Source organism: Mustela nivalis, assembly GCF_964662115.1.
Source record: "Mustela nivalis genome assembly, chromosome: 13".
Taxonomy (NCBI): Eukaryota; Metazoa; Chordata; class Mammalia; order Carnivora; family Mustelidae; genus Mustela; species Mustela nivalis.
The window spans coordinates 9426021-9452779 of NC_139032.1; the positions used below are offsets into that span (position 1 = coordinate 9426021).

At 48.3% G+C, this 26759-nt stretch overlaps 1 protein-coding gene across 13 annotated transcripts in view; it reads right to left on the reverse strand.

The window, feature by feature from the left end:
• Positions 1 to 851: 851 nt before the first annotated feature.
• The window catches only part of KANK1 (KN motif and ankyrin repeat domains 1), a 195250-nt gene continuing 169342 nt past the window's right edge, over positions 852 to 26759 (reverse strand). For 10 of the 13 annotated variants that reach the window (XM_082696619.1, XM_082696614.1, XM_082696622.1 and 7 more), the window contains 9 exons: positions 14801 to 14998; positions 14047 to 14155; positions 12626 to 12868; positions 11143 to 11230; positions 7624 to 7843; positions 5211 to 5353; positions 4458 to 4658; positions 2387 to 2485; positions 852 to 1837 (listed from right to left, as the gene is read on the reverse strand). In XM_082696619.1, coding sequence (XP_082552745.1) covers positions 1775 to 1837; positions 2387 to 2485; positions 4458 to 4658; positions 5211 to 5353; positions 7624 to 7843; positions 11143 to 11230; positions 12626 to 12868; positions 14047 to 14155; positions 14801 to 14998 — 1364 coding nt within the window. In that variant the 3' untranslated portion in view covers positions 852 to 1774. The remainder of the gene's footprint in view (positions 1838 to 2386; positions 2486 to 4457; positions 4659 to 5210; positions 5354 to 7623; positions 7844 to 11142; positions 11231 to 12625; positions 12869 to 14046; positions 14156 to 14800; positions 14999 to 26759) is intronic. The other 3 variants (XM_082696625.1, XM_082696624.1, XM_082696626.1) reach the window with 1 other exon arrangement.

Here is a 26759-nt window from a genome sequence, read left to right on the forward strand (position 1 = left end):
CCTGGGACCGACAAAGACGCTCATGAGCCCAGGTGGCTGTGACCTCACTCATGGGTCAAGAAGAGGATGGCCCTTCTGCCCCGGATGTCCCGCCATGGGCCTGGGTGGGGGATGGGGGGTGGGGTGGGGACATCTCTTACCGCCCCAAGTTGGCTTCAATTTCGAGTGCCGCTTTTCACAGCTCCTCTGTGTTCTTTTCTAAACGATGCATTCCTCCCAGCCCGTGAAACAGGACAGGCACTGTGATACACACCTGCTGGGAAAAAAGTCTGTCCTTTGGTCTCTTTCTTGAGCTCAGCAGTGCATGAACAGACAAGAGGAAGGAAAGAGGAAAACAGAAAGGTGTGAGAAACGCCTCCGTGATATTTCTCCCATGCACCTGGCTCTTGCCAACACGCTGGGTTAAAATTCACCACCAGTGACTGTGCCCAAACACCTCATTTGCATTTTGGCTGCCATGCTTTTTTTTTTTTTTTTAAACAAGACGGACTCAGTTCCTTTACTCTGTAAAAGGAACTGCAAGGCGGGTGCCATCACCCAGCAGCTGCACCCAAAACGAGGGCCAGAGGCCAGTGCTCCGCACCACACCTGAGAATAGGTCACTCGTTGCCTCCGCTTGGAGATTACCTGTCTGATGAGCTGCCTAATGAGGTCTTAAACTTCCGACGCCTGATGGGCAACCTGAGTACCGGGCAGAGCTGCGTGAACCGAGTCGTGCTCTCCTCTCAGGCAAGTGCAAGACCCGCAGGCTGGCGCTCCCCGCCCCCACAGTCCATCAGCCCGGGCTCCAGGGCCGTAAGTCAACAGGGTTGGGCAGACAGCTGTCAGAGACAGGAGCGGGGACACGCAGAAGAGCTTAATGAAATTTTATTTGGAAAATATGGCAAGAATCTAAGGCACTTCAAACATTTAAATACATGTAAGACCAAAGTGAATGTGACGTGGTAGAAAGGAGTCCATAAATATGTGGAGAACTACACTACGCTTCCCTAGGGGCAAACATATCGCCAATTCCTCTAATGAGATCCAACCTCTGCCACAGATGCAGACCTGCACAATGATTAATAAAAAGACGGTAATGTTACATGTAGTTCTGCATGTCTCGGTGACTATGGAATATAAAAGTTGAAAATACTGTGTCAATTTCATATAGATACCTTTTATATAAAAAGTCATATAATACATCCACCTAAATTAACCCAACTGAAAACACCTCCTTTCATAAATGTTTTACTTTTCAAGAGTTCCATTTTTGATTTTTAAACAAGAAACCCACCAGACCAGGCCCAAGGTTCTGGTGACGATCAGTCATCTCAACCGCCTCACTTTACAAGAGTAAACACACACACACAAATCAGCACGACCTTCCTGGAATGGAATTTTCAGAGAGCTTTCCCATGGCTCTGCATTAAGTCAATATAAATACTCGTGGAACATTTTAAAAACGCCAAGCCGGTGAGAAGCTGATGCTCCCTGGCAGGGGCAAGGCGGGGAGAGAAGGAGTGGACACTGCCCGCTCGGGGCAGGTTACCATGTCGCACGGCTGTACGTAACGGAGCAGAGCCCCGACAGCATCAGAGCCAGGAGAAGCAGCCCGACGCTGCGGGAAGAGGGCCGGAGGGAGACGGCGTGTGCCCAGTGGCCAGCTCCTGCTGGCTCAGCTTCCACTGCTGGGGGCTCAGGCACAATGCGCGTACATTCAGTAGCTGTCAGCCCAACAGGAACAGGTAGCAGCTCGACGGAGGCATGGAAATGGACGGCTTTTTGCAGAGAATCAATCAAATGAACTTCGGTGCGTAGGACCAGGAGATGTCTTCCTTCCCAGCCTAGGGGTGCCCTAGAGACCAGAAGAAGAGAAAAAATGGGGGGGGGTTAATAAGTGACCTCAGGCAGATGCGTCCTCTATGACAATGGACCCCATCCAGCACAGTTGACAGGGCACCAGGGCGCGGATCTAGATCCAGCTGGGCTGAGCAGCACCGTATCCGGCCGTCCCTGGGAGGCCATGTACTCGGAGGGGCAGACTCTCGGACCATGGGTTGCTGCTCACGGTCTGCTTGAGGAAAAATGCCGGGAACACGGGAACGAAACAGTGTGCATTCATGGGCGAACCAGGTGCCATTTGGATAATTCTTCCCAGAGTTAACCCCTTCATGGGAGGGCGTCAGAACATCTGTCTCCTGAGGACAAGCAGAGGCCTAGCTTCTGGCCCACCTGGCCATCTGGGGAGCAGGGGCAGAAGTCACGAACCCTTAAGTTCCAGGCTAAAATTCCCAGTTCCAGAATCTTCAGAAAACCTGCGTCTCCTGTCAACTCCCTGAAGAAGGGGGCCCGCGGGCCTGGTGGACTTGAGCCCATTCACAAACACCAAATGCACAACACTGACCGGAGACTGGGCCTTGGCGAAGTTGACGTGGGCGTACAGGAGAACTGCGATGTCCTTGTGTCCGGCCTCCAGGGCTATGGAGAGTGCGGTGCTGCCATCCTAAAGAGAACACGGGAAAAAACAAGCCAGGGTGGGTTTCTCAAACTTCCAGACCACTGAAAGTAGCAAAACAAAACTCTCTGAGAACTGTTAAGGTTCCCCAACTCTGTTCAGGACCGTAGGAGACTCTTCTGGAGCTCTGCACACCAAGCCCAAACGCTACAATGAAGCACTATGTCCACCAGAGTGGAGTCCCCGTCGGAGGACCGACACCTCATCCCCACTGTGCTTCATGGTGGTTAGACTGCTGGGGTGCGCCCCGTGCACCCACGACAGAGGCAACAAAAGGGACTCACCGAACTACCCTTCCCACCAGCTGGGGGCTGTAGCAGAAGGTGGGGTGGAAACTTAGGTGTCTGTGCTGCTTCTCTTTACAGCGAGCAGGAAACACCATAGTGTGTGTTTAGACACCCTGCTGCTTGCCAAGGATCTTTTAATGCTGCCTTTCGGGAGGGAGCGGATCCTCCGGCCTTAAGTGCCCCCATCGACCGCTGCAGACACCATCCACACACAGTCCCCACGTCCTGCGGCCTTGCAGAAACACATCTTATGAAAATCCAAGGGGAAACACTAAATATGGGGAAGTCAGTTTCCATTACATGTGTGGCTTCCATGAACTTGCCCAGCTTTGGATGCATGTCAAGGAGGGACAAAGCAACACCCAGCGCCATTTACTTTCTGTCTGGTCTTGGAGTAAGGATGTCCTTCTGGGCACTAGCAGCAGGAAACGATGCTCGGTGGTCAGCATCTAGGGTCCTTCCCCCCCACCCGGAATTCTCTAAGCTACTTGCCCTCCCACTACCCTCCCCACTCCTTCCGGAGGTGACCAGCATTTCTGGAAGCCACTGTGGCTCTGGGGCCTCTTATTACTACAAGTACAGGCCGTTCTTTGCTAAGAAAAAGCAGAAGTAAAAGCAAACAAACAAAAATCAAGACACATGCAACACACGCCGCTCTCGGGACAGCTAAGTGGGAGCTGTCCCTGTAGCCCCGCGCAAATTAAGGGGATGTGGGACAGCCGCATCCTCTCCACCCCAGGAGCCATGTGCCACCCGGATGCCCACTGTCAGCCCCCCAGTCCTTGGTACGAGTAAATGCCTGCCCTGGTTAGCTCTGCCTGCTGGCTTTGGCCCACCAGGATCGGACAGTGCAAGAAAGGGTATTTTCCTTCGAACTTTCTAGTGTTTCGTGCTGAAGGAAGCTCTGGGCCAAACCCGTGCTCCATGGAGATAAACCTTCCAAAGCAGCATTTCGACCCAGGGCCCCACCCAGATATCAGTGCCTGTGCCTTCACTTATGGGCACTCCTCCCCTGTGGCCTGGAGACTGCAGAGGCAGCAGCGCTCCTTGTGATGATTCCCAGGCGTTATGTGGAACAGGGACAGCGTGGGAACGGGGAGAGTAGATCGGGATTATGGTGACAGAAAAGCCAGAGCAGGAGCGGGAAACATGCGTGAAGGAGCTGCCCGGTCTGGAGGGCCAAGCTGAATGAGATGCACAGGGGAGTCCCTCTGAGGGGCCCCAGTGAAGGGCACGCTTGAGTCCGTTCTGGGGGCGGGCAAGTGCTTCACTGTGGTGACAGCTGGCTCTCGTCACCTAGTAGCCCCAGCCTGGAACAACTAGCCCAGCGCTCTGGGGGGCCGGTCCTCTCCTCTTCACGGACCTGCAAGGCGCCTGCACTCCATCTGCTCTCTGGCCTTTGTGTCTTCCCCTGCCACGGGCTGGCTCTCGGATGCGCTCCTCACCCTCCTGTCTCGAGTGCGGGCGCTGAGGCCTCACCTTCCTGCCTTCGGCTCTAGTTACTGGGAGTGGGAGTTTGCACACAGGAGATGCCGCGGTGCTGGGCCGGAAAGGGCGGCCACGGCACAAAATCCCCAATGAGCAGCGTGGAGAATGTGCCCTTGCCCCTCTGCCAACGGGCCCTGCAGACCCCTAGCGGGCAGGCCCCGAGAAGGCCGTGTCCCTTCACTTACGTTGTCCTCCAGGTGGCCATTGCAGCCTGGCTGGGCCAGCAGCAGCTTGACGATCTCCACGTGCCCGTGCTCGCTGGCGCACATGAGCGCCGTGGAGCCCTCGTCGTCCTGGATGTTGACGTCAGCCCCGCAGGCCAGCAGGCCCTTCACCATGTCGATCCGCCCGTGGCTGACCGCCAGCATGAGCGCTGTCTGCCCCGCCTGCGGGGAGGAAGGGCAGCGGGGGCATCAGCAGAGCAGCGCAGACCCAGTGCGGGGAGGTGGAGGGGCGGCGTGACAGAGGGCACAGAGCAGACGTGGGAGTAATCTGGCGCTGGGTGGCGGCAGGCACAGAGAAACAGTTTCTCGTCCTGAGCGCCGAGCTAAGTACAATCATCCAGTAGTGTGTCAGCGCTGCCCTGTCTCCAGGAGGGTCTGTGTCCCTGCAGCCAGGAGCCGGCAAGTTCAAAGGTGCCGAGAAGTCCAACTACACCAGGGCCACTGTGTGCCCAGCACGAAGACACTACGGATCAGAGACTGAGCGAACAGTCACCCCAGGTGTATGGTGGGGACTCCTGGGCCCTGAGGTGGGCTGACCTACACCGTGCATGCACCCTGCTCCAAACAGAGGCAGCATGCACGGCCAAGAAGGGAGATGTGCACCATGTGACAGTGAAGCCACTAGGTCACCAGTGTGTCTGGCCACACGGGGTGGCACAGGCTGGTGTCGGTGGGAGCCGTGTGAGCACGGACCCCGGTGGCAAGGGCGCTTACCTGGCTGGCTTTGGCATTCACGTCCCCGCAGCCAAAGAGTTCTTCTACGACACGCATGTCCTTCTCGGCTTCCACGGCGGCCAGGGCTGCCAACATGATGGGCGTGTAGCCCGCCTTGTTCTGGTGATCCACGTTACACACGTCTGCAGAGAAACAAGCCTGGTCACGGAGAAGCCTTCCTACAGCGACCCTTCTCCCCACGGGCCAAAGGAACAGGGCTGGGAAGAGGCCTGGGAAACGGCCTCCAGGGCGCCATGTCCCAGAGTGACTTGAAAGGAACTATGAGAGCATCTTCATACTCAACAGAAAAAAGGTTTTCTTGTGTCATAGGAGTCCAGAAGCAGCAGAAGTGAGAGTAGGCCTTAACGGCACCTCCTGTTTACAACTGGTGCCTGGACTGCAACAGCCCAGAGGGCTGGGGGTTGTCCTTTAGTAATGATGGCTTTGAAGAAGCCACATAATGTGGGATGAGGACATTCATCTGTGTTTGGGGGATCGCGGTTGTGGAATGAAGGAGACAGGGAGAGCTACGAATATGAAGGGTTGTGTAGAGAACACTATGGTGTCACCCACTCGGAAATCACGGCTCATTCTGAGACCCCGAGTTTGGTCGTCTGACTTGCGTGGGGCCCTTGGAAGCTGAGTTCCAATCGAGTGACTCCTAGATAGCTGTTCTTGGAACTGTAGTCAGAGGAAATGCAGTAAGAAACTGCCAGGGACTGAGGCACAACAGACCAGACCTTGCCTATTCCTGTAATTGTTAAGGAGGCGTTGGGGGCTCAATTATCCTTTTTAAATTCCTTTAGCACTATCTAATAAAATGAAAGGAGTGGCAAGGGCAGGAAAGAAGCTTTCATGTGTGACCACATACAGTTAAGATGTTCAGGAAGTTTCTATTGTGAGGAGTGAGAAGAAAAGGGACCATGAAAACTTGCCTTATGCTAAAAAATAACTACATGGTAGAGATATGGTGGCATTTAAACACAGGGTGTGTTTTTTAACATAGAAAAGGAGAAAGAAAAAGCTGTGATGGAGAAGCGTGTGAGCTGACGAGCTCTCTGATGCTATCATCTGTGAAGTTCAGTTGTTCGCAGAGGTCGTTCCTGACATGCCGTATGGGAGCCCCGGTCTCAGTCTGTGACGGTGAGCAGTAGAGGGTCAAGTACGTCTAGTAGTGTGATTAACCAAAGCCACGCAACCATGGCATTGAAATAATTTAATTTACCAAAATATCTTGTCCACACAAATTTGCCAAAGGTAGATTAAATTGTTACTTTCAAAAGTAATCTGAAATCATGTTTTTGACTCTTTTGGATATTATCCACTTCTCTGTTTAAATAACAGCGTGGGCTGAGATTATCACCGGCTCTGTTTATACTCTGAAAAGTCAAAAGGGAAAGAGGCTTGGAATTCCTTCCTCTAAGATGGAAGTCGTTTGAGCCTAACACAGCCCCATATGCTGAGAATAAGCAGACTCAGAAAGGGGGATAAACCTGCAAGGTTACTTCTCTGCATTACTCTAATTCCCCCAAAACGGAATAGAAGAAATTAGAGAGTTGGATCAAAGGCAGAATGGGGAAACTGGACACTTTCACTGCCTATGCTAAATCAAATGTTCACATTGTGTTCTCACTAATTTAAGACCGAGGGTCTATAAATTCTGCATCAGTCACACACGGGAAATAAAAATATGTAGTTTGAAAATAACTCAGAGTGACTCGGGGACTGTATGTACCGCTGGGCTATTAGCGTTGAACAGAAAGTTGGAAGTTCATTTTCCAAGGGCCCTTCTACGCAGCACAGCCTTGCTTCGTGTGTAAGACGGGCGGTGGCCACATTCTGGGATGGGCTATTCCAGTCACAAACAAGGAGGTTCACTATCCTCATTACTAGGGCTCAGATACAAGAACAGCACTTTTTCCCTCGGTAACAGGGTCTGCTTCGGTGGGAAAGGTCCGGATTCCAGTACAACCGGCCACAGTGGCTTTGCATGGTGCCTGTCTCGGCGAGGGGCACACCTCGGCCCTGCGGCTGGATGGGGTCGGGCCGCAGGGGCAAGAGCAGCAGCAGACACCCCGGCTGCCGCATCTGGCTCCTGAGAGCACCGAGCCGGCCCGCGTGATTCCGTGACTCACGGCGGGGCCCTGACTCCTGCGCAGCGCCGGGGGACACCTCGCCTGACCGCAGCCCAGCCGCAGCCAGAACGGCCGCAGAACCTCCCTTCCAGACGGACGTGGGGCTGGGGCCACCCGGGTGTGCTCCAAGGTCAAGCCTCCCCCGGGGACCGGAGAAGGACGTCCTCGCCGCACGGCGTGGACCGGCAACGGGAGGGGGACGCGGGGCGGCCCCGGGGCGAGGAGGGGGTGAGCACCCGCGCAGGCCGACAGGCCGCGGGCCGCGGCGGCGCACGCACCGGCGTCCAGGAGCAGCTTGACGATCTCGAAGTTGGAGTGCGACACGCTGTAGTGCAGCGCCGTGTTGCCGTTGCCGTCCGCCATGTTGATGACGTGGCGCAGCACGTCCGGGGACACGGCCCGGAAGGCCGCCAGGTAGTCGCCCACCATGGCCGGGCTGGCGGACTTCTGACTGGACACGCGGAACCACTCGTGCTGCAGGGTGTTCAGACAGAACCGCTGCCAAAAACACGCGAGCGGCCGTTAGCTCTTCTATTTCTGGCCCTGCCCGACACGCCGCTGAAAGCCCGAGACACGCGGCCTTTTGTGGCCGGAGAGATGCAGCCGGAGCTGCCCTCCGAGAACCAGCCAGGAAAGCCAGAGCCCGAAGACGAGCCTCGACGTCCAGGCCGGAGCGTCCCTCCCGGGCCTCTCCCGGCTACAGAAAAGGCCACGCGGCCCTGCTCGGGGGCTCCGCCTGGAAGGGGCCAATTGTGGCTCTGCTACCTGTGAGTTCTACTCCCCTGCGGACGGGAACTCCCCGTGCCTCAGTTCACTCATCTGCAAAATGGGGGCAAGAAAAACCCCTCCTCCCACCGGGCTTGGGATGGGGACAAGCGAGGCACTACGCGTAACCCCACGCAGGCCTGGCGCCATCGATTCTCGAACGGTTAGGATCATGTCCTTTCGCTGGCCCTGCACGTGATTTTCGGAGGGTCAGGGCAGGAGACATGATCACCCTCACTGACCGCTGGGGCGTTCCTCCCAGTCAGACCGCCCTAACTCCCTCAACACGCCCACGGCCCTGCGCGGACAGGACCAGCCCAACTCCCACGCCAGGCCCCAAGACAAACGCGTTCAACCACGGAAAGGGATTAAAACGCGGGTTCAAAACAAGTTACATCTCCCATTTAGAAGCGTCTGCATCCCGCCGTGACCCCACGCAGGCCTTCCCTCCGGCTGTGCCCGCATAAAGGCAGGGCTTCCTTCACGAGCCTTCGTCAATCCCGGACCCGTGAAGTTCGCATGCGCACTGCTGGGATGGAATCCCGGGCCCGTGAAGTTCGCATGCGCACTGCCGGGATGGAATCCCGGGCCCGTGAAGTTCGCATGCGCACTGCCGGGATGGAATCCCGGGCCCGTGAAGTTCGCATGCGCACTGCTGGGATGGAATCCCCCATGAAGTTCGCAAGCGCACTGCTGGGGATGGAATCCCAGAACCGTGAAGTTCGCATGCGCACTGCTGGGGATGGAATCCCGGGCCCGTGAAGTTCGCATGCGCATTGCTGGGGATGGTATCCCGGACCCATGAAGTTCGCACGCGCACTGCTGGGATGGAATCCCAGGCCCATGAAGTTCGCATGCGCACTGCTGGGATGGAATCCCAGGCCCATGAAGTTCGCATGCGCACTGCTGTGGATGGGAATCCCGGACCCGTGAAGTTCGCAGCACACTGCTGGGATGGGCAGAGCTAGACCGTGTCTTCCGGGAGCCCTTCCTACACGTGATCACCGTTCACCCGTGCTTTGCTTACTCTTTCAAGGGTTAGAAATACACTAAAGAAAAAATGGAAAGCCTACGTCAGCAGCACCAGATGATTCGGTTTCAGCCCATTCTATCATATTTTGTGGCACTTGATGAAAAGGGTCCTGGGTGGGGAAAAAAAATTCATCTACTGTTTTGTTTTCTTCTGCTCACTCTTCTGCATATTCGGATTTTCGTTTCTCCAGAGTCCATCCTCGTGTGCAAAGAGGGAGCTTGTGTCATCTGGGGGCTGAGTTCTGTTACTGCGTGTTGGTGGTGTCCTGTTCCGGTTCTGGGCCCTGGCACTGGGACTGTTCATGTCTCTACCAGTTTTCAGGGCACAATCCCTTACAGACGATTTTACCAAATGAGTTCCATTTAACCAAAAAGGAACTGACCACGGAGTGTGTCTGTGACAATATGCTTGGTACTCTGGCACCAGAGAAATGGACGTTCTCTTGGAAAACCACAGGACCCGGCATTTTGAGCGGGGTCCAAGAAAAAGTACATTATAGCTATGGAATCTAGGGCCCAGAAGCACCAGTTTTAAGTTCAGGTTCAGCCTCACGGGAAATACAAACACTGCAGTGACATTTCATGGCTTTGCTCTCTGTGACTGAAGCTTAGACACACGTTTAGTTTATACTGATGGAGTTCTGTCTGCCCCCGCCCAGGGATTTTATTTAGTATTTTCTTCTGTAAACATTACCCCGTGTGCCTTTCTCAGCACACTCATTCAATGTCAAGACACAGCTGGCTCTGAGAAATTCAGTTTCCATAGCAATAAAAACAAATCTGAGATGCAACCAGAACCGTAAAAAAAAAAAAAAAAAAAAAGGTGTCGTACAATCAGGTGACGGGATTCAGAGAGGATAAATAAAACTGGGACCAGTATTAAAGAGGTATCATTTGACCCCAGTACTAACTAGAAGCTAGTTAACTGACTCTGGACAAGACACCTAATCGTTAGGGCCTCAGTTAAAACAGAGTAGATGAGGACAGAGTGGCCTCACAGGCACGCATGCCCGTGACAGCTGTCCTTGTCCTTCCTCAGACTGTGCGTGTTGTTCACGAGGAAAACGGTGGCTTTCTGGCATGAGACTCCCTGAAGTCCCTTCAAGTTCTAACATTTTGGTTTCATCACTGTAATCCTGTGAGACTTTCAAATCAACTTTCTCACTCACTGCTGACTTCAGTTGTGCAGCAAAAAACTTCACGCTGACGAGATGCCAAGATTCAAATGCCAATTCTGTCTAGCGTAATGGGAGAGCCTCCATTTTCTCAACAGGCTGAAGAGAACTGTCAACCACAGGGTGGGCGTGACCTAGGAGCGAAGCTGCACCTCAAAACTTCAGCGACCCCGGAGGGAGAGCGACATACTTCGCCATGGTGTCAGATTCACCATTGCCCCAGAAGTGCTCCTCTGTCCTGGGCTGTGTCCTTCCTGCTCCCAAGGCAGCCACCAGCTTCTCGGCTGTATGCTTCCAAGTCTCTCAGAGTGGGCAGAGATAACAAGTGCAGTGACTCCGGAATTTAAAAATAGTGGCTGCCCGCATTCCACACGAGAACATAATATGCACTTCCATAACTGAAAGGAATGCTGACCTCAGCCCGGTCAGGCTGCTTCTTAAAAAACCATAGGCCAATTAAAAATAAAAAAAAAATTCTGGTAACTCTTCTCCCTGGATCACAAGGTTCTGTGAGCGGAAGCAGAATGTGTCGAAACCTGACGACCAGCTGCCGCTAGTCCTCCCTCCGGTGTGCAAGTGTATGCCTCATGGAGCCTGTGTCGCCGAGAAAAGTACAGGGTGGGGCTGTCTGCTGCAGGGCCTGAGGGAAACGTTCAGTATGAGCAGGGTGGCACGGTGCTCACTTTGCTTACACGAGCTAGAAATAGTTCAGGGGCAAAGCATGTGGGTAGCAACAGCTCAGGGGCAGGCTAGAGACACCTTGACTTTGGTGTCCACTTGAGCACTTTGTATGGACTAGGGACAATATCTGGAGGGCAGACTCACCATATCCTTGCTGGTCAAAGCTTTGGGGTCATTTATATTATTTTTCAGCAAGTTGCAGGCAGACAACATCTTTTCGCTTAATTCATACCTAGGACAAGATAAAAAGAAAGAGAGCTCACAATTGGCAACCCCAGGAAAGGCATTTTTATTGCAGACTTTATACCCCCTTTAAAAGACAAGAGGCCTCGAGTGGACCTCCACAAGTCCGTGGTAGTACAAGGTGCCTGCATGGAGGTCGAGCAGGCCTCCCTAGGTGTCTGAGGACATACAGAGCCACTGTCTCCGGCCAGAGCTTGGGCCTTTCCATATGGTGACTTTCAGGCCTACCTGTTCTGCTTTTGACATTCTGGAATAACACCTGGAACTTTTTTAGTCCTTTTATTCTAAGTTCTTAAAAATATTTTTACTCTTAAAAAAAAATGTTTTTACTCTTAAGGGGTTGAAGAGGTCAGAATTACCACATATCCATTATGCAGACTAGTAAACCACATGTCTGAACTCAGGAAGTGTTTAGCCCCCATGAAAACCTACACTGAAAAATCAGATGGCATAGGTAAATAAATGATAGCTCAACAAAACTGTTAAAAAACAAAACACACAGATGACAAGATCTCAGCCATGTGAAAATACTTGGAAATATAAACTAGAAACACTTACCTTATGTTAATGCAGTTAAACTCTGATTTGCAAAATTAAATAGAAGTTTTTTGAGATGTTCTGTTTATATTCCAGAGTGAAAAACCGTCTTGAATTTTTCATATGTCCTACTCTCTGTTTTATAAGCACTGATTCCACATTTGCTAGCCATCTTTAAAAATGTTCTACACCGTTACGTACGTGTTTCAGCCAACCAGAGTGTTTACTAGGTACTTCAGCTGTTGCTAAGGAGACTCCAAACCCATTCTTGTGGGGTTCCCTATCACTCAATGAGCAACAAAACACAGATGTGGGACTGATTACATCATCTTTGCAGTGAATGAGAGCTTTGGCCGGGGTTAAAGAGCTGCTCCTTTCGCACACGGCAATCCCTTAATAGTACTGACCTGTATCAAGATAAATGGCTAATGATAAAATCCGAAATCTTAAAAGACATGTGCTGGCCACACTAAATCCTAATGTGCCTTCAACTATAAGGTGGGTTATGTGAACACTGGACGCCTTGGGGGCGTGGAATATTCTATGGCTGGTGGGTCCACAGAGAGAACTAGCTAGCAAATCATTTAAAGGAAACACAGGTGGCAGCCTGATGAGGCCCATCTTTTTGCTCCTCTGAGAGATCTAGGAGCTATCTCCCTCCCCACCTGTACTGATTAGCATCAGGACAGGGCGGTTATACCCCTGACGACAAAGTTCAGCTATCCTTTGAGGATGGGCAAGACCCAAACAATAGCGACAATGGCGAAATCTCCTCATCAGCCAGTTCTCTTGCCAAAGGCACATTAAACGTGGGAAGGGTTAGGGAGGGGAGGGGAGTGTACCACACCTCTCTCTGATTTCCACCTTCTCAGGTTCACATTCTGGAACCTGCATCTCATCTTCCACCCTGGCGGACTTGAAACCTTCAACATTAACGGCATGGTGCCCTTCCGCCATTCCCCGAGTGTCTTCATCCTCCTCTTCCTCCTCCTCGTCTTCAGGAGGGTACTCACTGACATCACACTCGTCATCTGACTCGGAGGAAGAGCTTTCATCCGAGCTGGAATCATCACTTGAAGTTGTTTCATACCTAGGTGGCAATTGGGAGTTCAGGAGAGGCAAGGCATACCCCGAAAGACCCCGTGACAGAAACTCTCAGGCAGGGAAAGCAGCTGACTCCAGACATCTGACCAGTGGTTTTAGACTCTGCATTTAGAAGTTCAAAGGAAGGTCTTTTTAAAAATCTGGTGGTTTTGAATGGGTTCTGACTGAAAAGGGGTAACTTGAGTTGCCAGTTGGTATCATTCTACCACTTGGAGGAAAAAAATATGTCTACGTAACACCTCTGGCCTAGGATACACCAACGGAAACTCACTCATGAAGCCAGGTGTGCAGTGGTTCATTTTTTCTGCCCCCCCCCCCCGCCTTTTTTCCCCCCTTTTCCCTAATGTTCTTCCTATTTTGATTCATCAACTGTCTCTGTGTCATGGTGAACGGATTAGGTAAGTAATCGATCGTTCCTCTGGAATAAGCCCTCCAGAACCTCCTGGGCCACACTACCCAACTAGACTTCAAAGACTCAGAAACTAGGCCCTATTCAGTTAAATCTTGTCATAAATATTAACTCAACTAACCACATTATTGCTTTCTTGTTGTGGCTGAGGCCACATGCAGATGAACAGATTAGCTGCTCTGTACCAACTGTAGGATGACTAACAGGCTTCACTATTTATCTGGCCCCAGTAAGAAGGAATAAACAACTAACAGACATTCTGTTTAGAAAGTAAAGAATTGAAGGCACAGCTGGACTACTGGTCTACTGGAAGGCCCTACAGTTCCGTACGTAAGCATGGGAAGATAAGCAAAACAAGCCATTCTGAAGGAGTAGATGACCATCACTGGTCCGTGGAGTGATGCTCTCGCCTTTCTGTTTGTTCCTGAGTCTGATACAGGCAAGAACAAGCTGTCCAACACCGCGGGACCCCTGCCGCCTGCTGCTTTTGTTGAAGACTATTGTTTTCAGATCAGAGGTGGCAAGACGTGAATCGCTCAGTGTCATCAGGTGTCTTTTCAAGAGCGACACATCCTTAAAGATAGCGAGAAGAGGAGAGGAGAGAAGCCCAGATGCACCTTTCTGAGGGGATCTTCCGTCACCAGTATGTGGCTGCAGCCCAGACCGGGCACCTTTAAATGGGACTTGAGGAGACAGGAGGCAAAGGAGACAGACAGACCATGTACAGACTGGCTGGTGTCACCATCTTCCCTTACCCTCCGTTAATGCCAACAAACTGAAGATTCTTCTTGGCTCCATTTGAATCTTTGTTGCTGTCCTTCTTCTTCATGATAGACTTCAGTGTGCTTTCACTGTTTGTACACACTGTGAAAAAGGGAATCAGGGCGAACAAAATTAACCCAACTCACACCCCATACAAGTTAAAGGACCAAGAAATCTTTCTTCATGTTCATTTTTTTTTTTTTTTCTCATTCATGTCAGTTTAGATCTTGGCCCCGGGCACAGGACAAGCTTGCATAAAATCCATTGGAAAGATGTATGCATGGAAGGGAATAATATGAAGTTCTTTAAATGGGGATTAAAAAAAACCCCATTAGTACTACCAGACATAACAGAAGGACTGACAGCTAGCATCTGTATCGGGCTTCACTGTTTATAAAGTGATCTCCCATCTTATTTGGGCCTCAAAAACCACTTAGGCACTACAATGGGGATTATTATTGTTGTTTTCCCTCAGCTGGGAAAAAGGTCCACCTATCAGACTGCAAAGGAGTGAAATGCTATTTAAAATATTTCATAATTCACAAAATCAGATGAGTTTTCTTCGGGGGACGGCACACTCCTTTATGTTGAAATCTTTTAAAGATGTTCTAGGCCTACCTTCCTACCATTTCTTAGGTCAATGGTGTTTCCAGGTCAGCCTATGAGGCACCGTGACATTAGACTGCAGCGCGAGCAGCGCTGGTCCTAGAATCCTGAGGCCAAGGAGGGTTGATTGAGGAAGGTTACCATAGAGGCTGGCAGCTATCTGGTCGTCCGTCAGGTTCACCGGGCACAGCGTGCTTTCCTGAGGGGGGAAGGCGTCCTGGCCGCCGAGGGGTCTCCCTTCCATGGTGCCCACTGCTTGCTCGTGCTGGGAGGTCTGGGTGTGGAACGGAGCTCCTGCCTGAAGGCCCCCGCACTTACAGGTGTACTCCAGACTACTGCCTGTCAGGAAGGAGACAGGTGTAGAATGTGTGATGTTAAGACCAAATGAAATGAGCTAAACTTCTTTTTGTTAGAATTTTTGCAACTCTTCATTTTCTTAACTGCTTTTCTCCCTGTTTTTTTTTTGCATACGTGGCGGTATTATGGAAGCCACCCAAACTCAAACCCCAAGCCACCCAAACTAAAACCTTCTTCTTCTTTTCTTTTTTTAATAAAAGATTTTCTTTCTTTGACAGACAGAGATCACAAGCAGGCAGAGGGCAGGCAGAGAGAGAAGAGGAAGCAGGCTCCCCACTGAGCACAGAGCCTGATGTGGGGCTCGATCCCAGGACCTGGGATCATGACCCAAACTGAAGGCAAAGGCTTTAACCCACTGACCCACCCAGGAGCCCCGAACCTTCTTGACCGTTAACTTTCCTTTTATCCCCGCATCCGGGTCCGCCCACGCCTGTCCTTCTACCTCCGTCTCTTCCCTCTGGCACAGCTGTTACTGCCCCGGTTGGGCGGGCATCCTGACCGTGCTCTTCCTTTACGATGGCCTGTCCCACACACGGCTGATGGGCAAAACTCCAGCCCCTCCACCCCCATCGGCACTCTGGCTAAAACAAATCTGAGCAAAGCTATAAAACTCTCCCCTCTGCTCAGGAAATGCAGCCCACGACGCTTAGCCGCGTACTCTCTAGACCACCCACACCGGACCCATCTCCTTCCCTCTCCACCTGGATTTCCGGCCACGCCTGGGGCTCCGTGTGAGGGGAGGACTGCCTCCCAGTCACTGGGATGCTGCGAGTGGGTGTCTCGCATCTTCCAGGCAACACATCGTGGCAAACACTCCTCTATGTGGATCTCTCCTTCCTCCCCACCTTCACAGGGTCAAGCCCCCCGTCACCATCTCTTCTGAGCCTTCCCTGACCTAACTAAACATGACTTTCCTTTCTCCGACTTTCACAGTCCAGCTCTCAGACCCTCTTACGGGATCTGTAAGACAAAGGACCTGGGAGCGCCCAAGACTCTCTTCTCGTCTGTAAGAATTTTGAGGGCACCAAACAATTCAAATCAACTTTCTTTCCTCACATCTACTAGATTGCTTAAGTACTTCAGGTACTTAATAACGGTATGTATCAGGTACTGGCGAAAGCAGAAGAATCAGATCAATTCATTGCACATAATTCCTGTATCTATGTATATCACATAATTACTGTATCTATGTATATCACAGTATCTTTAATGTGGCTGGCATGGGAAGATGTTTACAATGTATGGTTAAATGAGAAAAGCAATAATAAGATTCTATGTATGTGATCTTATTAAAAATATATATGAAAGTTATCAGGAAGCTATGGAGATTTTAACTTTTCTCTGTATTTGCCGTTTTTTAGAGTGAATATTAACTTTGTTTCAAAATCACTTTAAAAAAACAAGGAAATTCTTTGACTAGCAATTTGTTACTAGGAATTTTAACCTAAGGATGTACAAAAAGATACAGAAGGATGTTCATTGTTTCCATGTGTAAAATAGCGGAAAGAGGCAGATATCACAGAACGCCAGTAAGAAACCAGTGAAATTAGGTCTGGTACGTTTATACAAAGGAATTCTATGTAGCCATTAAAAATGTTGATGTAGGTAGACATTTTTGGCACAGAAAGATACGCATAATGTATTACTGGGTTTTAAAAATAGATTATTGAATCATTTGGGGAAAATAAACCTATTTTGGCAAAAATATTTATATGTATACATATTAGAAAAAGTCTGGAAGGATACACAACAAACCTATTTAACACTGCTTTTCTAAGGCTAATGATGTTGACTTCCTAAATTATGTATTATAAACAGGAGTTACTAATTCAAATAAATTTCAATCTAACCACAGTAATGTCATATGGAAAGGATTTGATCACAACTTCCTCTTCTCTAAACCTCTGAAATCGCTTACATCCCCAGAAGAAAAGAAATTTAAATACTGCTTGTATTTTGAGGCAATTAGGGAAAAAAAAACCCAACCATGATAAATTCTGTAACTGTTCTCTTCAGACTCTACTGTTTATATGCACCGTCTGGGGTGCATTTGCTAAAATGCAGATTCCCAAGCACCTGCCGCCATAAAATCATTCTGTAGCTCTGCGATGGGGGCCCAGTGGTAGGCATCTCGGACATCCTCACTGATCTGGGGTTCACAAGACATTCTGATGCACGGTGCCCACTTTAGAAAGTACTGGTTTAAAACAATGAACCTCTAATTACAAAAAAAAAAAAAAATAGTGGACGGAGGCAAAATGTTCACAGTGAGGCATTAGGGATCACCTAAATTTTAATTCTCATAGATGCAACTTAAGAAGTCTGAATGCCAGGGAGGCTCGGTGACTTCATAGGTGGCCCAGAACCTACATTTCCTAACTGTGTGAGCAGTATTTTGTCCGTGAAAACAGTAGCACGAGTGTTCTCCTCTAGCTCTGCAGGCAAGGGGCCTCCCAGGTGACTCTAAGGGTCTCCCTCCCTCCTACAGCACACACACGCAACACTGTACGCAGGCTTCCTGATAGTATTCAGAGTCCTTGTGACCTGACGCGCTCCCCCAACAGCAAAAACAAGGCCTCTGAGAGTCCCTCTGACTTATCGTTGGCAAAGTGAACAAACCAGGGCACTGGCCTCCGTCCCGCCTTCTCCATCCCAACTCATCAGTACAGCCGAGGTAGCGGGGTGACCTCCCCAACGTCTCAGCAGCCGTGAGTCCCAATGCCAGCACGCACTTCCTGGAGAAACACTTTCACTGGGCATGTTCCTATTTAAGAACCAGCGGGGACTTAAAACCATTTTTTATTATTTTTGAAACCAGAGACCTATACAGAAGCAGACACCATGTACTGAATCCTTGCATGCCCGTCATGGGCTTCAAGAGCCATCAGAGCTCCCTGGCTTCAGCTAGACGCATCCACCCACTCACAGAGGAGTTCTGGGAAGCAAGAACTAGATGGTCTAGCACTTCCGTCCTTAACGATTTTAGCATATATTCCTCAAAGAGCTCTTAAAAAATAATTAAAGCGCTAAAAAAAGAACCTAAAAAATTTTTTTAATGATTATTGCATATTTGGTCAGTAGTGACATTTCTCTGATGATCTCAGAAAAACTTTCGTAAGATATCTGAAAGGGAATCCTTGCACAGATTTCCATGGGTTGCTCAGGGTTTTAAATTTTGGGATCCATAATTTCTTTTTTCTTTTTTACTTTTTAAAAAAGACTTTATTTATCGGGGCACCTGGGTGGCTCAGTGGGTTGGGCCTCTGCCTTCGGCTCAGGTCATGATCTCAGGGTCCTGGGATCGAGCCCCACATCAGGCTCTCTGCTCAGTGGGGAGCCTGCTTCCTCCTCTCTCTGCCTGTCTCTCTGCCTACTTGTGATCTCTCTCTCTCTCTGTCAAATAAACAAATAAAATCTTAAAAAAGAAAAAAAAGTAAAAGATTTTATTTGTTTATTTGAGAGACAGCAATTGAGCTTGAGAGAGCACAAGCAGGGGGAGGGGCAGGCAGAGGGAGAAGCAGACTCCCCGCTGAGCAGGCAGCCCCATGTGAGACTCCATCCCAGATCATGACCTGAGCTGAAGGCAGATAGTTAAGCAACTGAGCCACCCAGGTGCCCCTCTTTTTCTTTTTGAACACAGGTTTCAAAATACATTTATAAGTTGAGGTATAATTTATATGTAAGAAAATGCACAATTGTGGAGTTCAGGGACTTTTGGTAAATGCATACATGCCTGTGTGACCACCTCCCTCATTAAGATACAGAACATTTCTAACAACTCAGTCAGTGCACACTGCCCCTGCCCGCCTTTGCAGACAACCTGACCCTCACCCCCACGCCAGGCCACGGTTGCTCCTCACCAGAGCTCCACTGCGTCAACTAGGGCTTCCTAGAACTTCTCCCAGGCAGAGCCAGCCCCTCTGGCAGGCACGTGAGGGTTCTTCAGGATGAACGGACAGCTTCCTGTCGCCTGTGGGAGTTCTACTGCTCAACCCTTCCCACCCTCTCCGTGTTCACAGGGCTCACGTGGCATCATCACTTCCACCTGTGTCCTTATTTCAGCAAACTTCACCACGTGCACTTGAACCAGACTCTTCAAGGCTGCTGGCTATGGTTGTACTTCCTCCATAGTCTTTCTCCTATGGGGCTGTCCACAAAGGTCTCTTTCCTCCCTCCATGTCCTGCAGCACTTGTGTCGAGACCAAAGGATGCCCGCCCTCTGTTTTCTTGGCTTCACGGGCGACTCCTCCATAAGAACGTGAGCGCCCAGAGTCCCTCCATGCTCTGTTCTTGCTGGGTCCTGCACAGTGCCCACAGCAGTGCTGGGGAACAGTCAGCCCTCCCTAAGTGCCTACGTGATTCCACCGAAAGTCGCTAGAGTTCCGTTGCGACTGACTGGCAAGGCACAGAACAACATCAAATGTTAAACTGGTCCTCATTCGCTGGGACCAGAGGGAATGTGTCCCCTCTATTGCCAGAAAATGTTTTTCGGATGGTGCGGAAACTCTGGCTGCTCTGGAATGGCCCATAAACAATGGTCTGCACTCGATCACGGCCCGTGGTGGTTAGAGAGCATGCGCAGAATGAGACGTGCACCAGCCCAGGGCCGCTGTGTTCAAGTCAAACACAGGAAAGGTGCAGCAGAGAAAACCAAAATAAAGAGGACAACCAGATCCAAAGGTCTTGACCTTGGTTGCACTCTAGAACCAACAAACCCGGGGGTGGGGCTTTTAAAAATACAGATACAATGAACTCTCTATAGGGGGGCCCAAGTGTTAGTACTTTTTACAAAAAGCTCTTGAAGGTTTTCTAATGTGCAGCCAGGATTGAGAACCACTGAATTATTTCACAGATACAAAACATGACAGCTGAGGGGCGCCTGGCCCGCTCAGTGGTAGAGCATGTAACCTTTATCTCAGGGTGGTGAGTTCGAGCCCCATGTTGGGCCTAGAGCTTCCTTAATAGAAACCTGACTGTTGAAAACAGGAGTTTAGGGCGCCTGGGTGGCTCAGTTGGTTAAGCGACTGCCTTCGGCTCAAGTCACGATCCTGGAGTCCCAGGATCGAGTCCCGCATCAGGCTCCCTGCTCAGTGGGGGGGTCTGCTTCTCCCTCTGACCTTCTCTCCTCTCATGCTCTCTCTCACTGTCTCTCAAATAAATATATAAAATCTTAAAGAAAAGAAAACAGAGGAGTTTAGACATCCCTCTGGTTTCAATCCATCAACTTGGACCATGTGGATTTTTAGGAATTACTGGAGTTTAGTTAACAAGGCCTGGACCGTTAAGGGAAGTCCACGAGTACCACCGGTAAATGCTACCCCAGCGGCGTGCGTAAAGCTACAGGAGTGACCACAAAACACCTGCAGAATTCCAGCACTCTGGCCTAGCAGCTCAAAGCTCCCTCCAGGTGGCCATGGTTCCCACAGGCACTGCTGGCGAGCACAAGAGCAGGGGACAGGGCAGCTGCCCTTCACGGTCTTTACTTAAAATGACCTCATTTCACAAGTTAACCAGATCAGTGATAACTGAAAGACAATGAGTCACAGAAATCTCAGGGCCTGGAAGATAAGAGCACCTCGAAGCATTAATTCCAAAGTACATGTAGCATCTAATATACGGGTAATTATGCTACCCAAGGCAAACTATACCAAAAAATACATCAGTCTGTTAAAGTGAAAACTCTGTGTATGTTCCTGACTTTAAAATATTTAGAATGTAACATTTAGAAATGTTAAAAGCAAACTATTTTATAAGAAAAAGCCTTCAATGAAAAACAGAGCTGGAGGAGCTTGGTTTGTTTGTTTGTTTAAACAAGATAATCCTCTTCAATTTCCTCTGACATTTCTCCACCTAGAGTTTGTATTAGTTCTTGGTATATTGCACTGTGTGTCTCTATTTATTAGAAGTTGATTTTAAAAAGTAAAACAGGTTTTAGAACTGGCTCTGTTCACAAATCCCAACTCTTCTGCCCTGCCAACCCATGCTTTTATTTATAATGTCAAGTGCTTTCTTAAAACACACCCATGAACACTGTGGCCAGCTCTTAAACACGTATCTTGTCAAAATTTCAGCTGAACATTCTGATTTTTAAAGAGCATGTAGCTTGCTTGTCAGGAAGCAGGCCTGAAATTTCTGAGTCATTATGGAGGCCATGAAGTCATTTAGGTATTTTCCCCAAGTAATACTACAAATTCAAAGGGATCTGAATGAAGTTCTTCCATAAAGAAAAGGGCTTGGGCACAAATTCATCCTTTTCAGCGTACATATTGGTTTAGGGAACAGACATTAGAGATTATTCCTGAAGGATCACCCGCTTTTTGGTACACATTACTTCTACGAGAAGGTGTGCATCTTTGATGGAGGAAAAAGTGCAATCGCATTCTGGTTAAAGGTTCAACATTCAGAACTCTGCCTCAAGGCCAATGCATGTGGCCACCAGGACAGTCAAACTGATCCGGAGAGCTTCAAGGGTCAGGGTTGCAGTTTAATAATTTCTAGGGCCATTTTAATATTTTCCCAGGAACGTTCCAGATAGCTGTCATGGGTGTATCTAAAAGGGGGTACTTAGAAATTAAAATGCTAGAGTGGATGAAGAATCAGCTTCTCCTTCGCTACAACCCCACCCATGCTTAATTACAAACCATCCCAGGGCCTGACCCAGAAAAGCCACATTGACAGGCTGCATTAAGTTAGGTTAAGCATGGGTGTGCTTCCAGAGACAGCTAAAGACCTCATCTCTTCCCCCAATCTCAGAGCACCTGACTGCAGCAGAACTCTGGGAACACATTCTCTTTGCACACTATCTGGTGGCTCGCACACACTGCCATAGGCGATCACTCCTATTGTTGGTATATAGGTCTTGGATTGGTCCAACTGGATTGCAAGTTCTTCAAGGCACAGACCCCCTTACCTATCTGATGCAGTACCACACTTCGCAGAGTTCACGGTCAATGCATAGCTATCAACTGACCTGAACAGAGAAGGGGACAGAGCAGACTAAATATCTTTACTGAGGGGTGCCTGGGTGGCTTAACAGATTAAATGTCTGACTCTTGGTTTCAGCTCAGGTCATGATCTCAGGGTCCCGAGACAGAGCCCCGTATCGGGCTTGGTGCTTAGTGCAGAGTCTGCTTGCCTCTCTCTCTGCTCCTCCCCTCGCTCCTGCTCTCTCACTCTCTCCATAAACAAATCTTTAAAAAAAATATCCTTACTAAGATATAAACGACTAGCTGCTTGGAGGAAGAATAAACAGTTTTGGTCACTGCCTAATATCAACAAATTCACTTCGTCCTTAACGATCAAACATGCAAGAACTCACTTCAGTTCTCAAAAACTACCAATCTGTATGCTTTAGCTGGAAATGAACCGCACAGTTTAGGATTCAGAATATATGTTGAAGTAAACTCGCATCTTTTCCCGGAGCGGCACAGCCATGTCACCAACACCCACTAAAAACAATAAAGCATCAGTTTAAAAGAGAAGATTTTCACGCATGTGTCCGTGGACGGGTTCATGAAGGTGGTGGACAGATTTCACGCCCTTGTAAAAGATTTTCCTTTGGGTGGGGGTACTCTTCCCCAAGGTTTGTAACGGATGCCCCCGATCTGCAATTTCAATTTTTCTGAGTGTCAGCTATCTCTTTGGAGAATCTGATGAAAAGTGTTCAATTTCTTCAAAAACTGTTCACAAAGCAATGGTTCCCAGATCAAGAGGCCTTGCTCTAAGGTAGTTTACTGCGATAATACTTCTGTGAAATAGGACCTGCGTGTGCCTACTGGGTGGCAGTGGTGATGGTGGGTGGCAGCAGAAAACCCATGAATTTGAGAAAAACATGCTCTCAGGTAAATCTTGGAAGAGAGCTACTTTTAGAGAATAATTCTGGTTTAAGGGCGCCAAGCAAGAAATAGGGAATCCAACTTTCTCATGACACAAGAGGACATGGCAGCCCCGCCACTTCCTCTCTCAACCGATGCTGCAAGTTCCTGAACCACTTCCGGGTCAGCTCTTCTGACTTCCGGGTCAGCAGGTCCTCCTCTCCATCAGCCCATTATATACTGCTGGGTTTCAGAAGCATTTTGTCCAGATTATAAGATGCTCTTAAAGTATTTAAGAAATTGTGATTAAAAAAACCTCCAAGTCCTTGGGCAAGTAGATGGTATATTATTTGAGCTAAGAGAAAACTCACTAAGAATGGTATTTCTGTAACGACTTCATTTCCCTGCTTGTGCTTTGGCTCAGATCTCTGTCGACAAAATTGCTTTCACAGTTATGGGAATGACTTCAAGTTCATACTTTTTTTTTTTTAAATAAACCCAAGATAATCAAGAGTACAAATATGGAAGCTGATTTAAAAAGCAGTTCTTCTGAGTATAAGAGATTAGTTTTCTACAAACTGGCAGACAGTGAAATTACACTGTTACAGATAGTTTTGTTTGTGCTTGCTCAAAGATAGTTAAATAGTTTGGGAGTATTTGTAAGTGCAAGTCATTCATTTATGATTTTCTCTCTCCTGAGGGAAAAAGGAAAAAATAAATAAATATTAACTTACTCCTCAAACCAAAACAATCCGATGGATTTACAGGAAGAATAAACATTTTTTTCCTAAGGTTTGTGTGAGAACAGAAACTTATTTCCTCTTAATTTTGTAATTCCATAGAAGAAAATATTAAGTACAGGAAACTTATCACCACAAGGAATCAAAAAGTGCTTTATGGATATCTGCACCCTGATGTTTGTTGCAGCATTACCAACGAAAGCCAAATTACGGAAGCAGCCCAAGTGTCCCTTGACCAATGAATGAGTAAAGAAGATGTGGTATGTATATCCTCTGGGATTATTACTCAGCCACAAAAAGAATGAAATCTTGCCATTTGTAACAACATGGCTGGAGCTAGAGTGTATCATGCTAAGTGAAATAAGTCAGTCACAGAAACACAAATACTGTGTGACCTTACTCACATGTGGAAATTTAAGAAACAAAACAAATGAACAAAGAAAACAAGAGACAGACAAAAACCAGACTCTTAAATATAGAAAACCAATGGTTACCAGAGAGGAGGTGGGGTGTGTGTGTGGGTGAAATATGTGACGGAAACTAAAAATACACTGAGCCTGAGTAATGTTCAGAACGTAAAACTAATATAACACTTGTATGTTAATCATACTGGAATTAAAATTTTAAAAAAAGAACACTGAGGGAAAAAAAGTGCAGACTATCTTTGGTCATCAACAAATTCAGCTGTGGCAAAATGATGACTAGGTCTCTTGAATCCTAGAACAATGTCTGTGATCTTTTATGTGAAAAATACACAGATAGAACATGCAAGATTCAACTTTTGTTAAAAACAAATTACATCTCTAAAATATAGAGACACACACACACTTGTACCCACCAAACACACAAGGGGTTGTCCCAAGAGAGCATGAGGGAGTCTTTGTTTAAAAGCTCTCAGAACCATTAATTCGTTATAAGCACATATCCCAGTTATTATTTTAAGAAATTGAAGGAGGTGTGTTAGGCATTATGGTGCTACAAAAAAGAATGCTCTTTTGCCCATGAAAAAGGAACATTTTGGGGAGCCCAGGGGCTCAGTCAGTTAAGCTTCTGATTTTTTTTTAAAGTACAGTTCACACCTAGTGTGGGGCCCGGTGTGTACAGAGCCTGAGCTCACGATCCTGAGGTCAAGACCTGAGCTGAGATCAAGAGTAAGATACGTAACTGACTGAGCCACCCAGGCATCCCAAGTGTGGAGCCCACTTGAAAAAAAATTTTTTTAAAAGGGATGCCCTAGGGGCACCTGGGTGGCTCATTGGCTTAAAGCCTCTGCCTTCAGCTCGGGTTATGATCCCAGGGCTCTGGGATCGAGCCCCGCATTAGGCTCTCTGCTCAGCACGGAGACTGCTTCCTCTTATCTCTCTCTCTGCCTGCTTATCTGCCTACTTGTGATCTCTGTCAAATAAATAAATAAAATTAAAAAAAAAAAAAAAAAAGGATGCCCTTAAACGTCCAATCTAGAAAAACCGAGAAGTCTCTGGATTGGGCAGAAATGCATAATTCAATTTAGGCTTTGTTTTTAGCTTTTATACAGACTCTGGATGACTCAGAATTGAAAATTTATTCTACTTCTTCTGTGTTTTCCCATTTGTACTGATATCTTTCTTTATCTTGATAAAAGTCTTAGTTGGGGAGGCATAATAAATGAAGGGAAAAGGGGTCAGCCAGAACAATGAAGATAAACATTTGGATGAAAAACACGAGACCATTTGCGCAATTTTGCTTGGCAATTTGTTCTGTACCTACATTTCCATTTCTGGAAGTAGTAAAAACAGTGACAGCAATGACAGCCAGCATTTACTGAGCATCTACGCTCGGGGCTGCAGACTACTACAAATGCTTTACTCACAGTGACCCACTAAATGTTCACTTCAACCCCAGGAAGGAAACAAAGACATCTTGTCCTAGGGGCACAGAAAGAACCTGAACCCAGAAGGTCTGGCTTCAGAGCCCAAACCTAGCTTTAGAAAAAAAAAAAAAAAAAAAAAATCAGTACCAGATTCCTGTAAGTGATCACTTATATGCTCTTTTGGTGAGGTCAAACTCCAATTTCACATCATTTCATTTGGGGGAGAAAATGTCTATCTACGCTGGACATGCCTTTTGGTACAGAAACGTATTCTAGACTGGGTGTGAACAATATTCCACATCGTTTGGACCCCGCAGTAAGTCCCAGGGCAACCTGACACACTTTCCCACACTTCCAACACTTTCCCAGTGTTGAAAATCTGCACCATATCAAGCTACTTCAGTTTTCGGTCCATAGAGCAAACACTAACGAAAGCAAACACTAAGTAACGAAAGTTTAATGCTTTGCCCTCATCTAACTCCTTCTGCGTTAGGACATTAGAATACAAATGTGATGTGATGACAGAAAAACTTTAAAATTGTTCTCTGAGAGGGAGCGGCCGCCGTGACCACAGAAGTGCTATTAAAAACATTTATACTTTTGGTGTGTCTGGTTGGTTCGGTCAATTAAGTGTCCGCCTTCTCAGGTCATGGTCTCAGAGTCCCGGGACTGAGCCCCGCACTGGTTTCCCTGCTCAGCGGGAAGCCTGCTTTTCCCTCTGCCCCTCACCCTACTCATGCTCTCAACTCTCTCCCTCTCTCAAATAAATAAATAAAATCTTTAAAAAAAAAAAATTATGTCTACTTCTGTTTGAATGCTGCAGGTCTCCTCCACCTGAGCTGATGAATTAGGCGTTCATTTGCAGGGTCAGATTTACACAGGAATGTCTGCGATGTCATTGCGACTGGAAAGGGACCAACACGCACCATCGTACAGCCAGGCAAAACCTTCCCCTGTTCCTGACGCTCAGGGTGTCAGGCAGAGGATCACAAGGGTACAGCTAAATATTTTTGGCAGGAATGTGAAACGGAAACCCCCGTTTGGGGAGGAGGGAGGAAGCTGGCAGGAGAATGTTCTTAGAACGGATGCCCCACTGTACCAACTGTGTCTGGGGATATTTAAGAGTTTTATTTTGACTTCACATCTGACCTCAGAATTTTTAAAAAGAAGTGGAAACAGACCTATGATTACTTAAGCCTTTGCTTCAGTCCACATGTCATTTTTATCCTATTTACTCTAAAATGACCCCTCTGTACACTTAACTAGACTCGACTCTAAAAGGCAGAAGCCTCTCACCCATTCAACTGTCATTGTCATGGTTGGTTTTTTCTTCGACAATA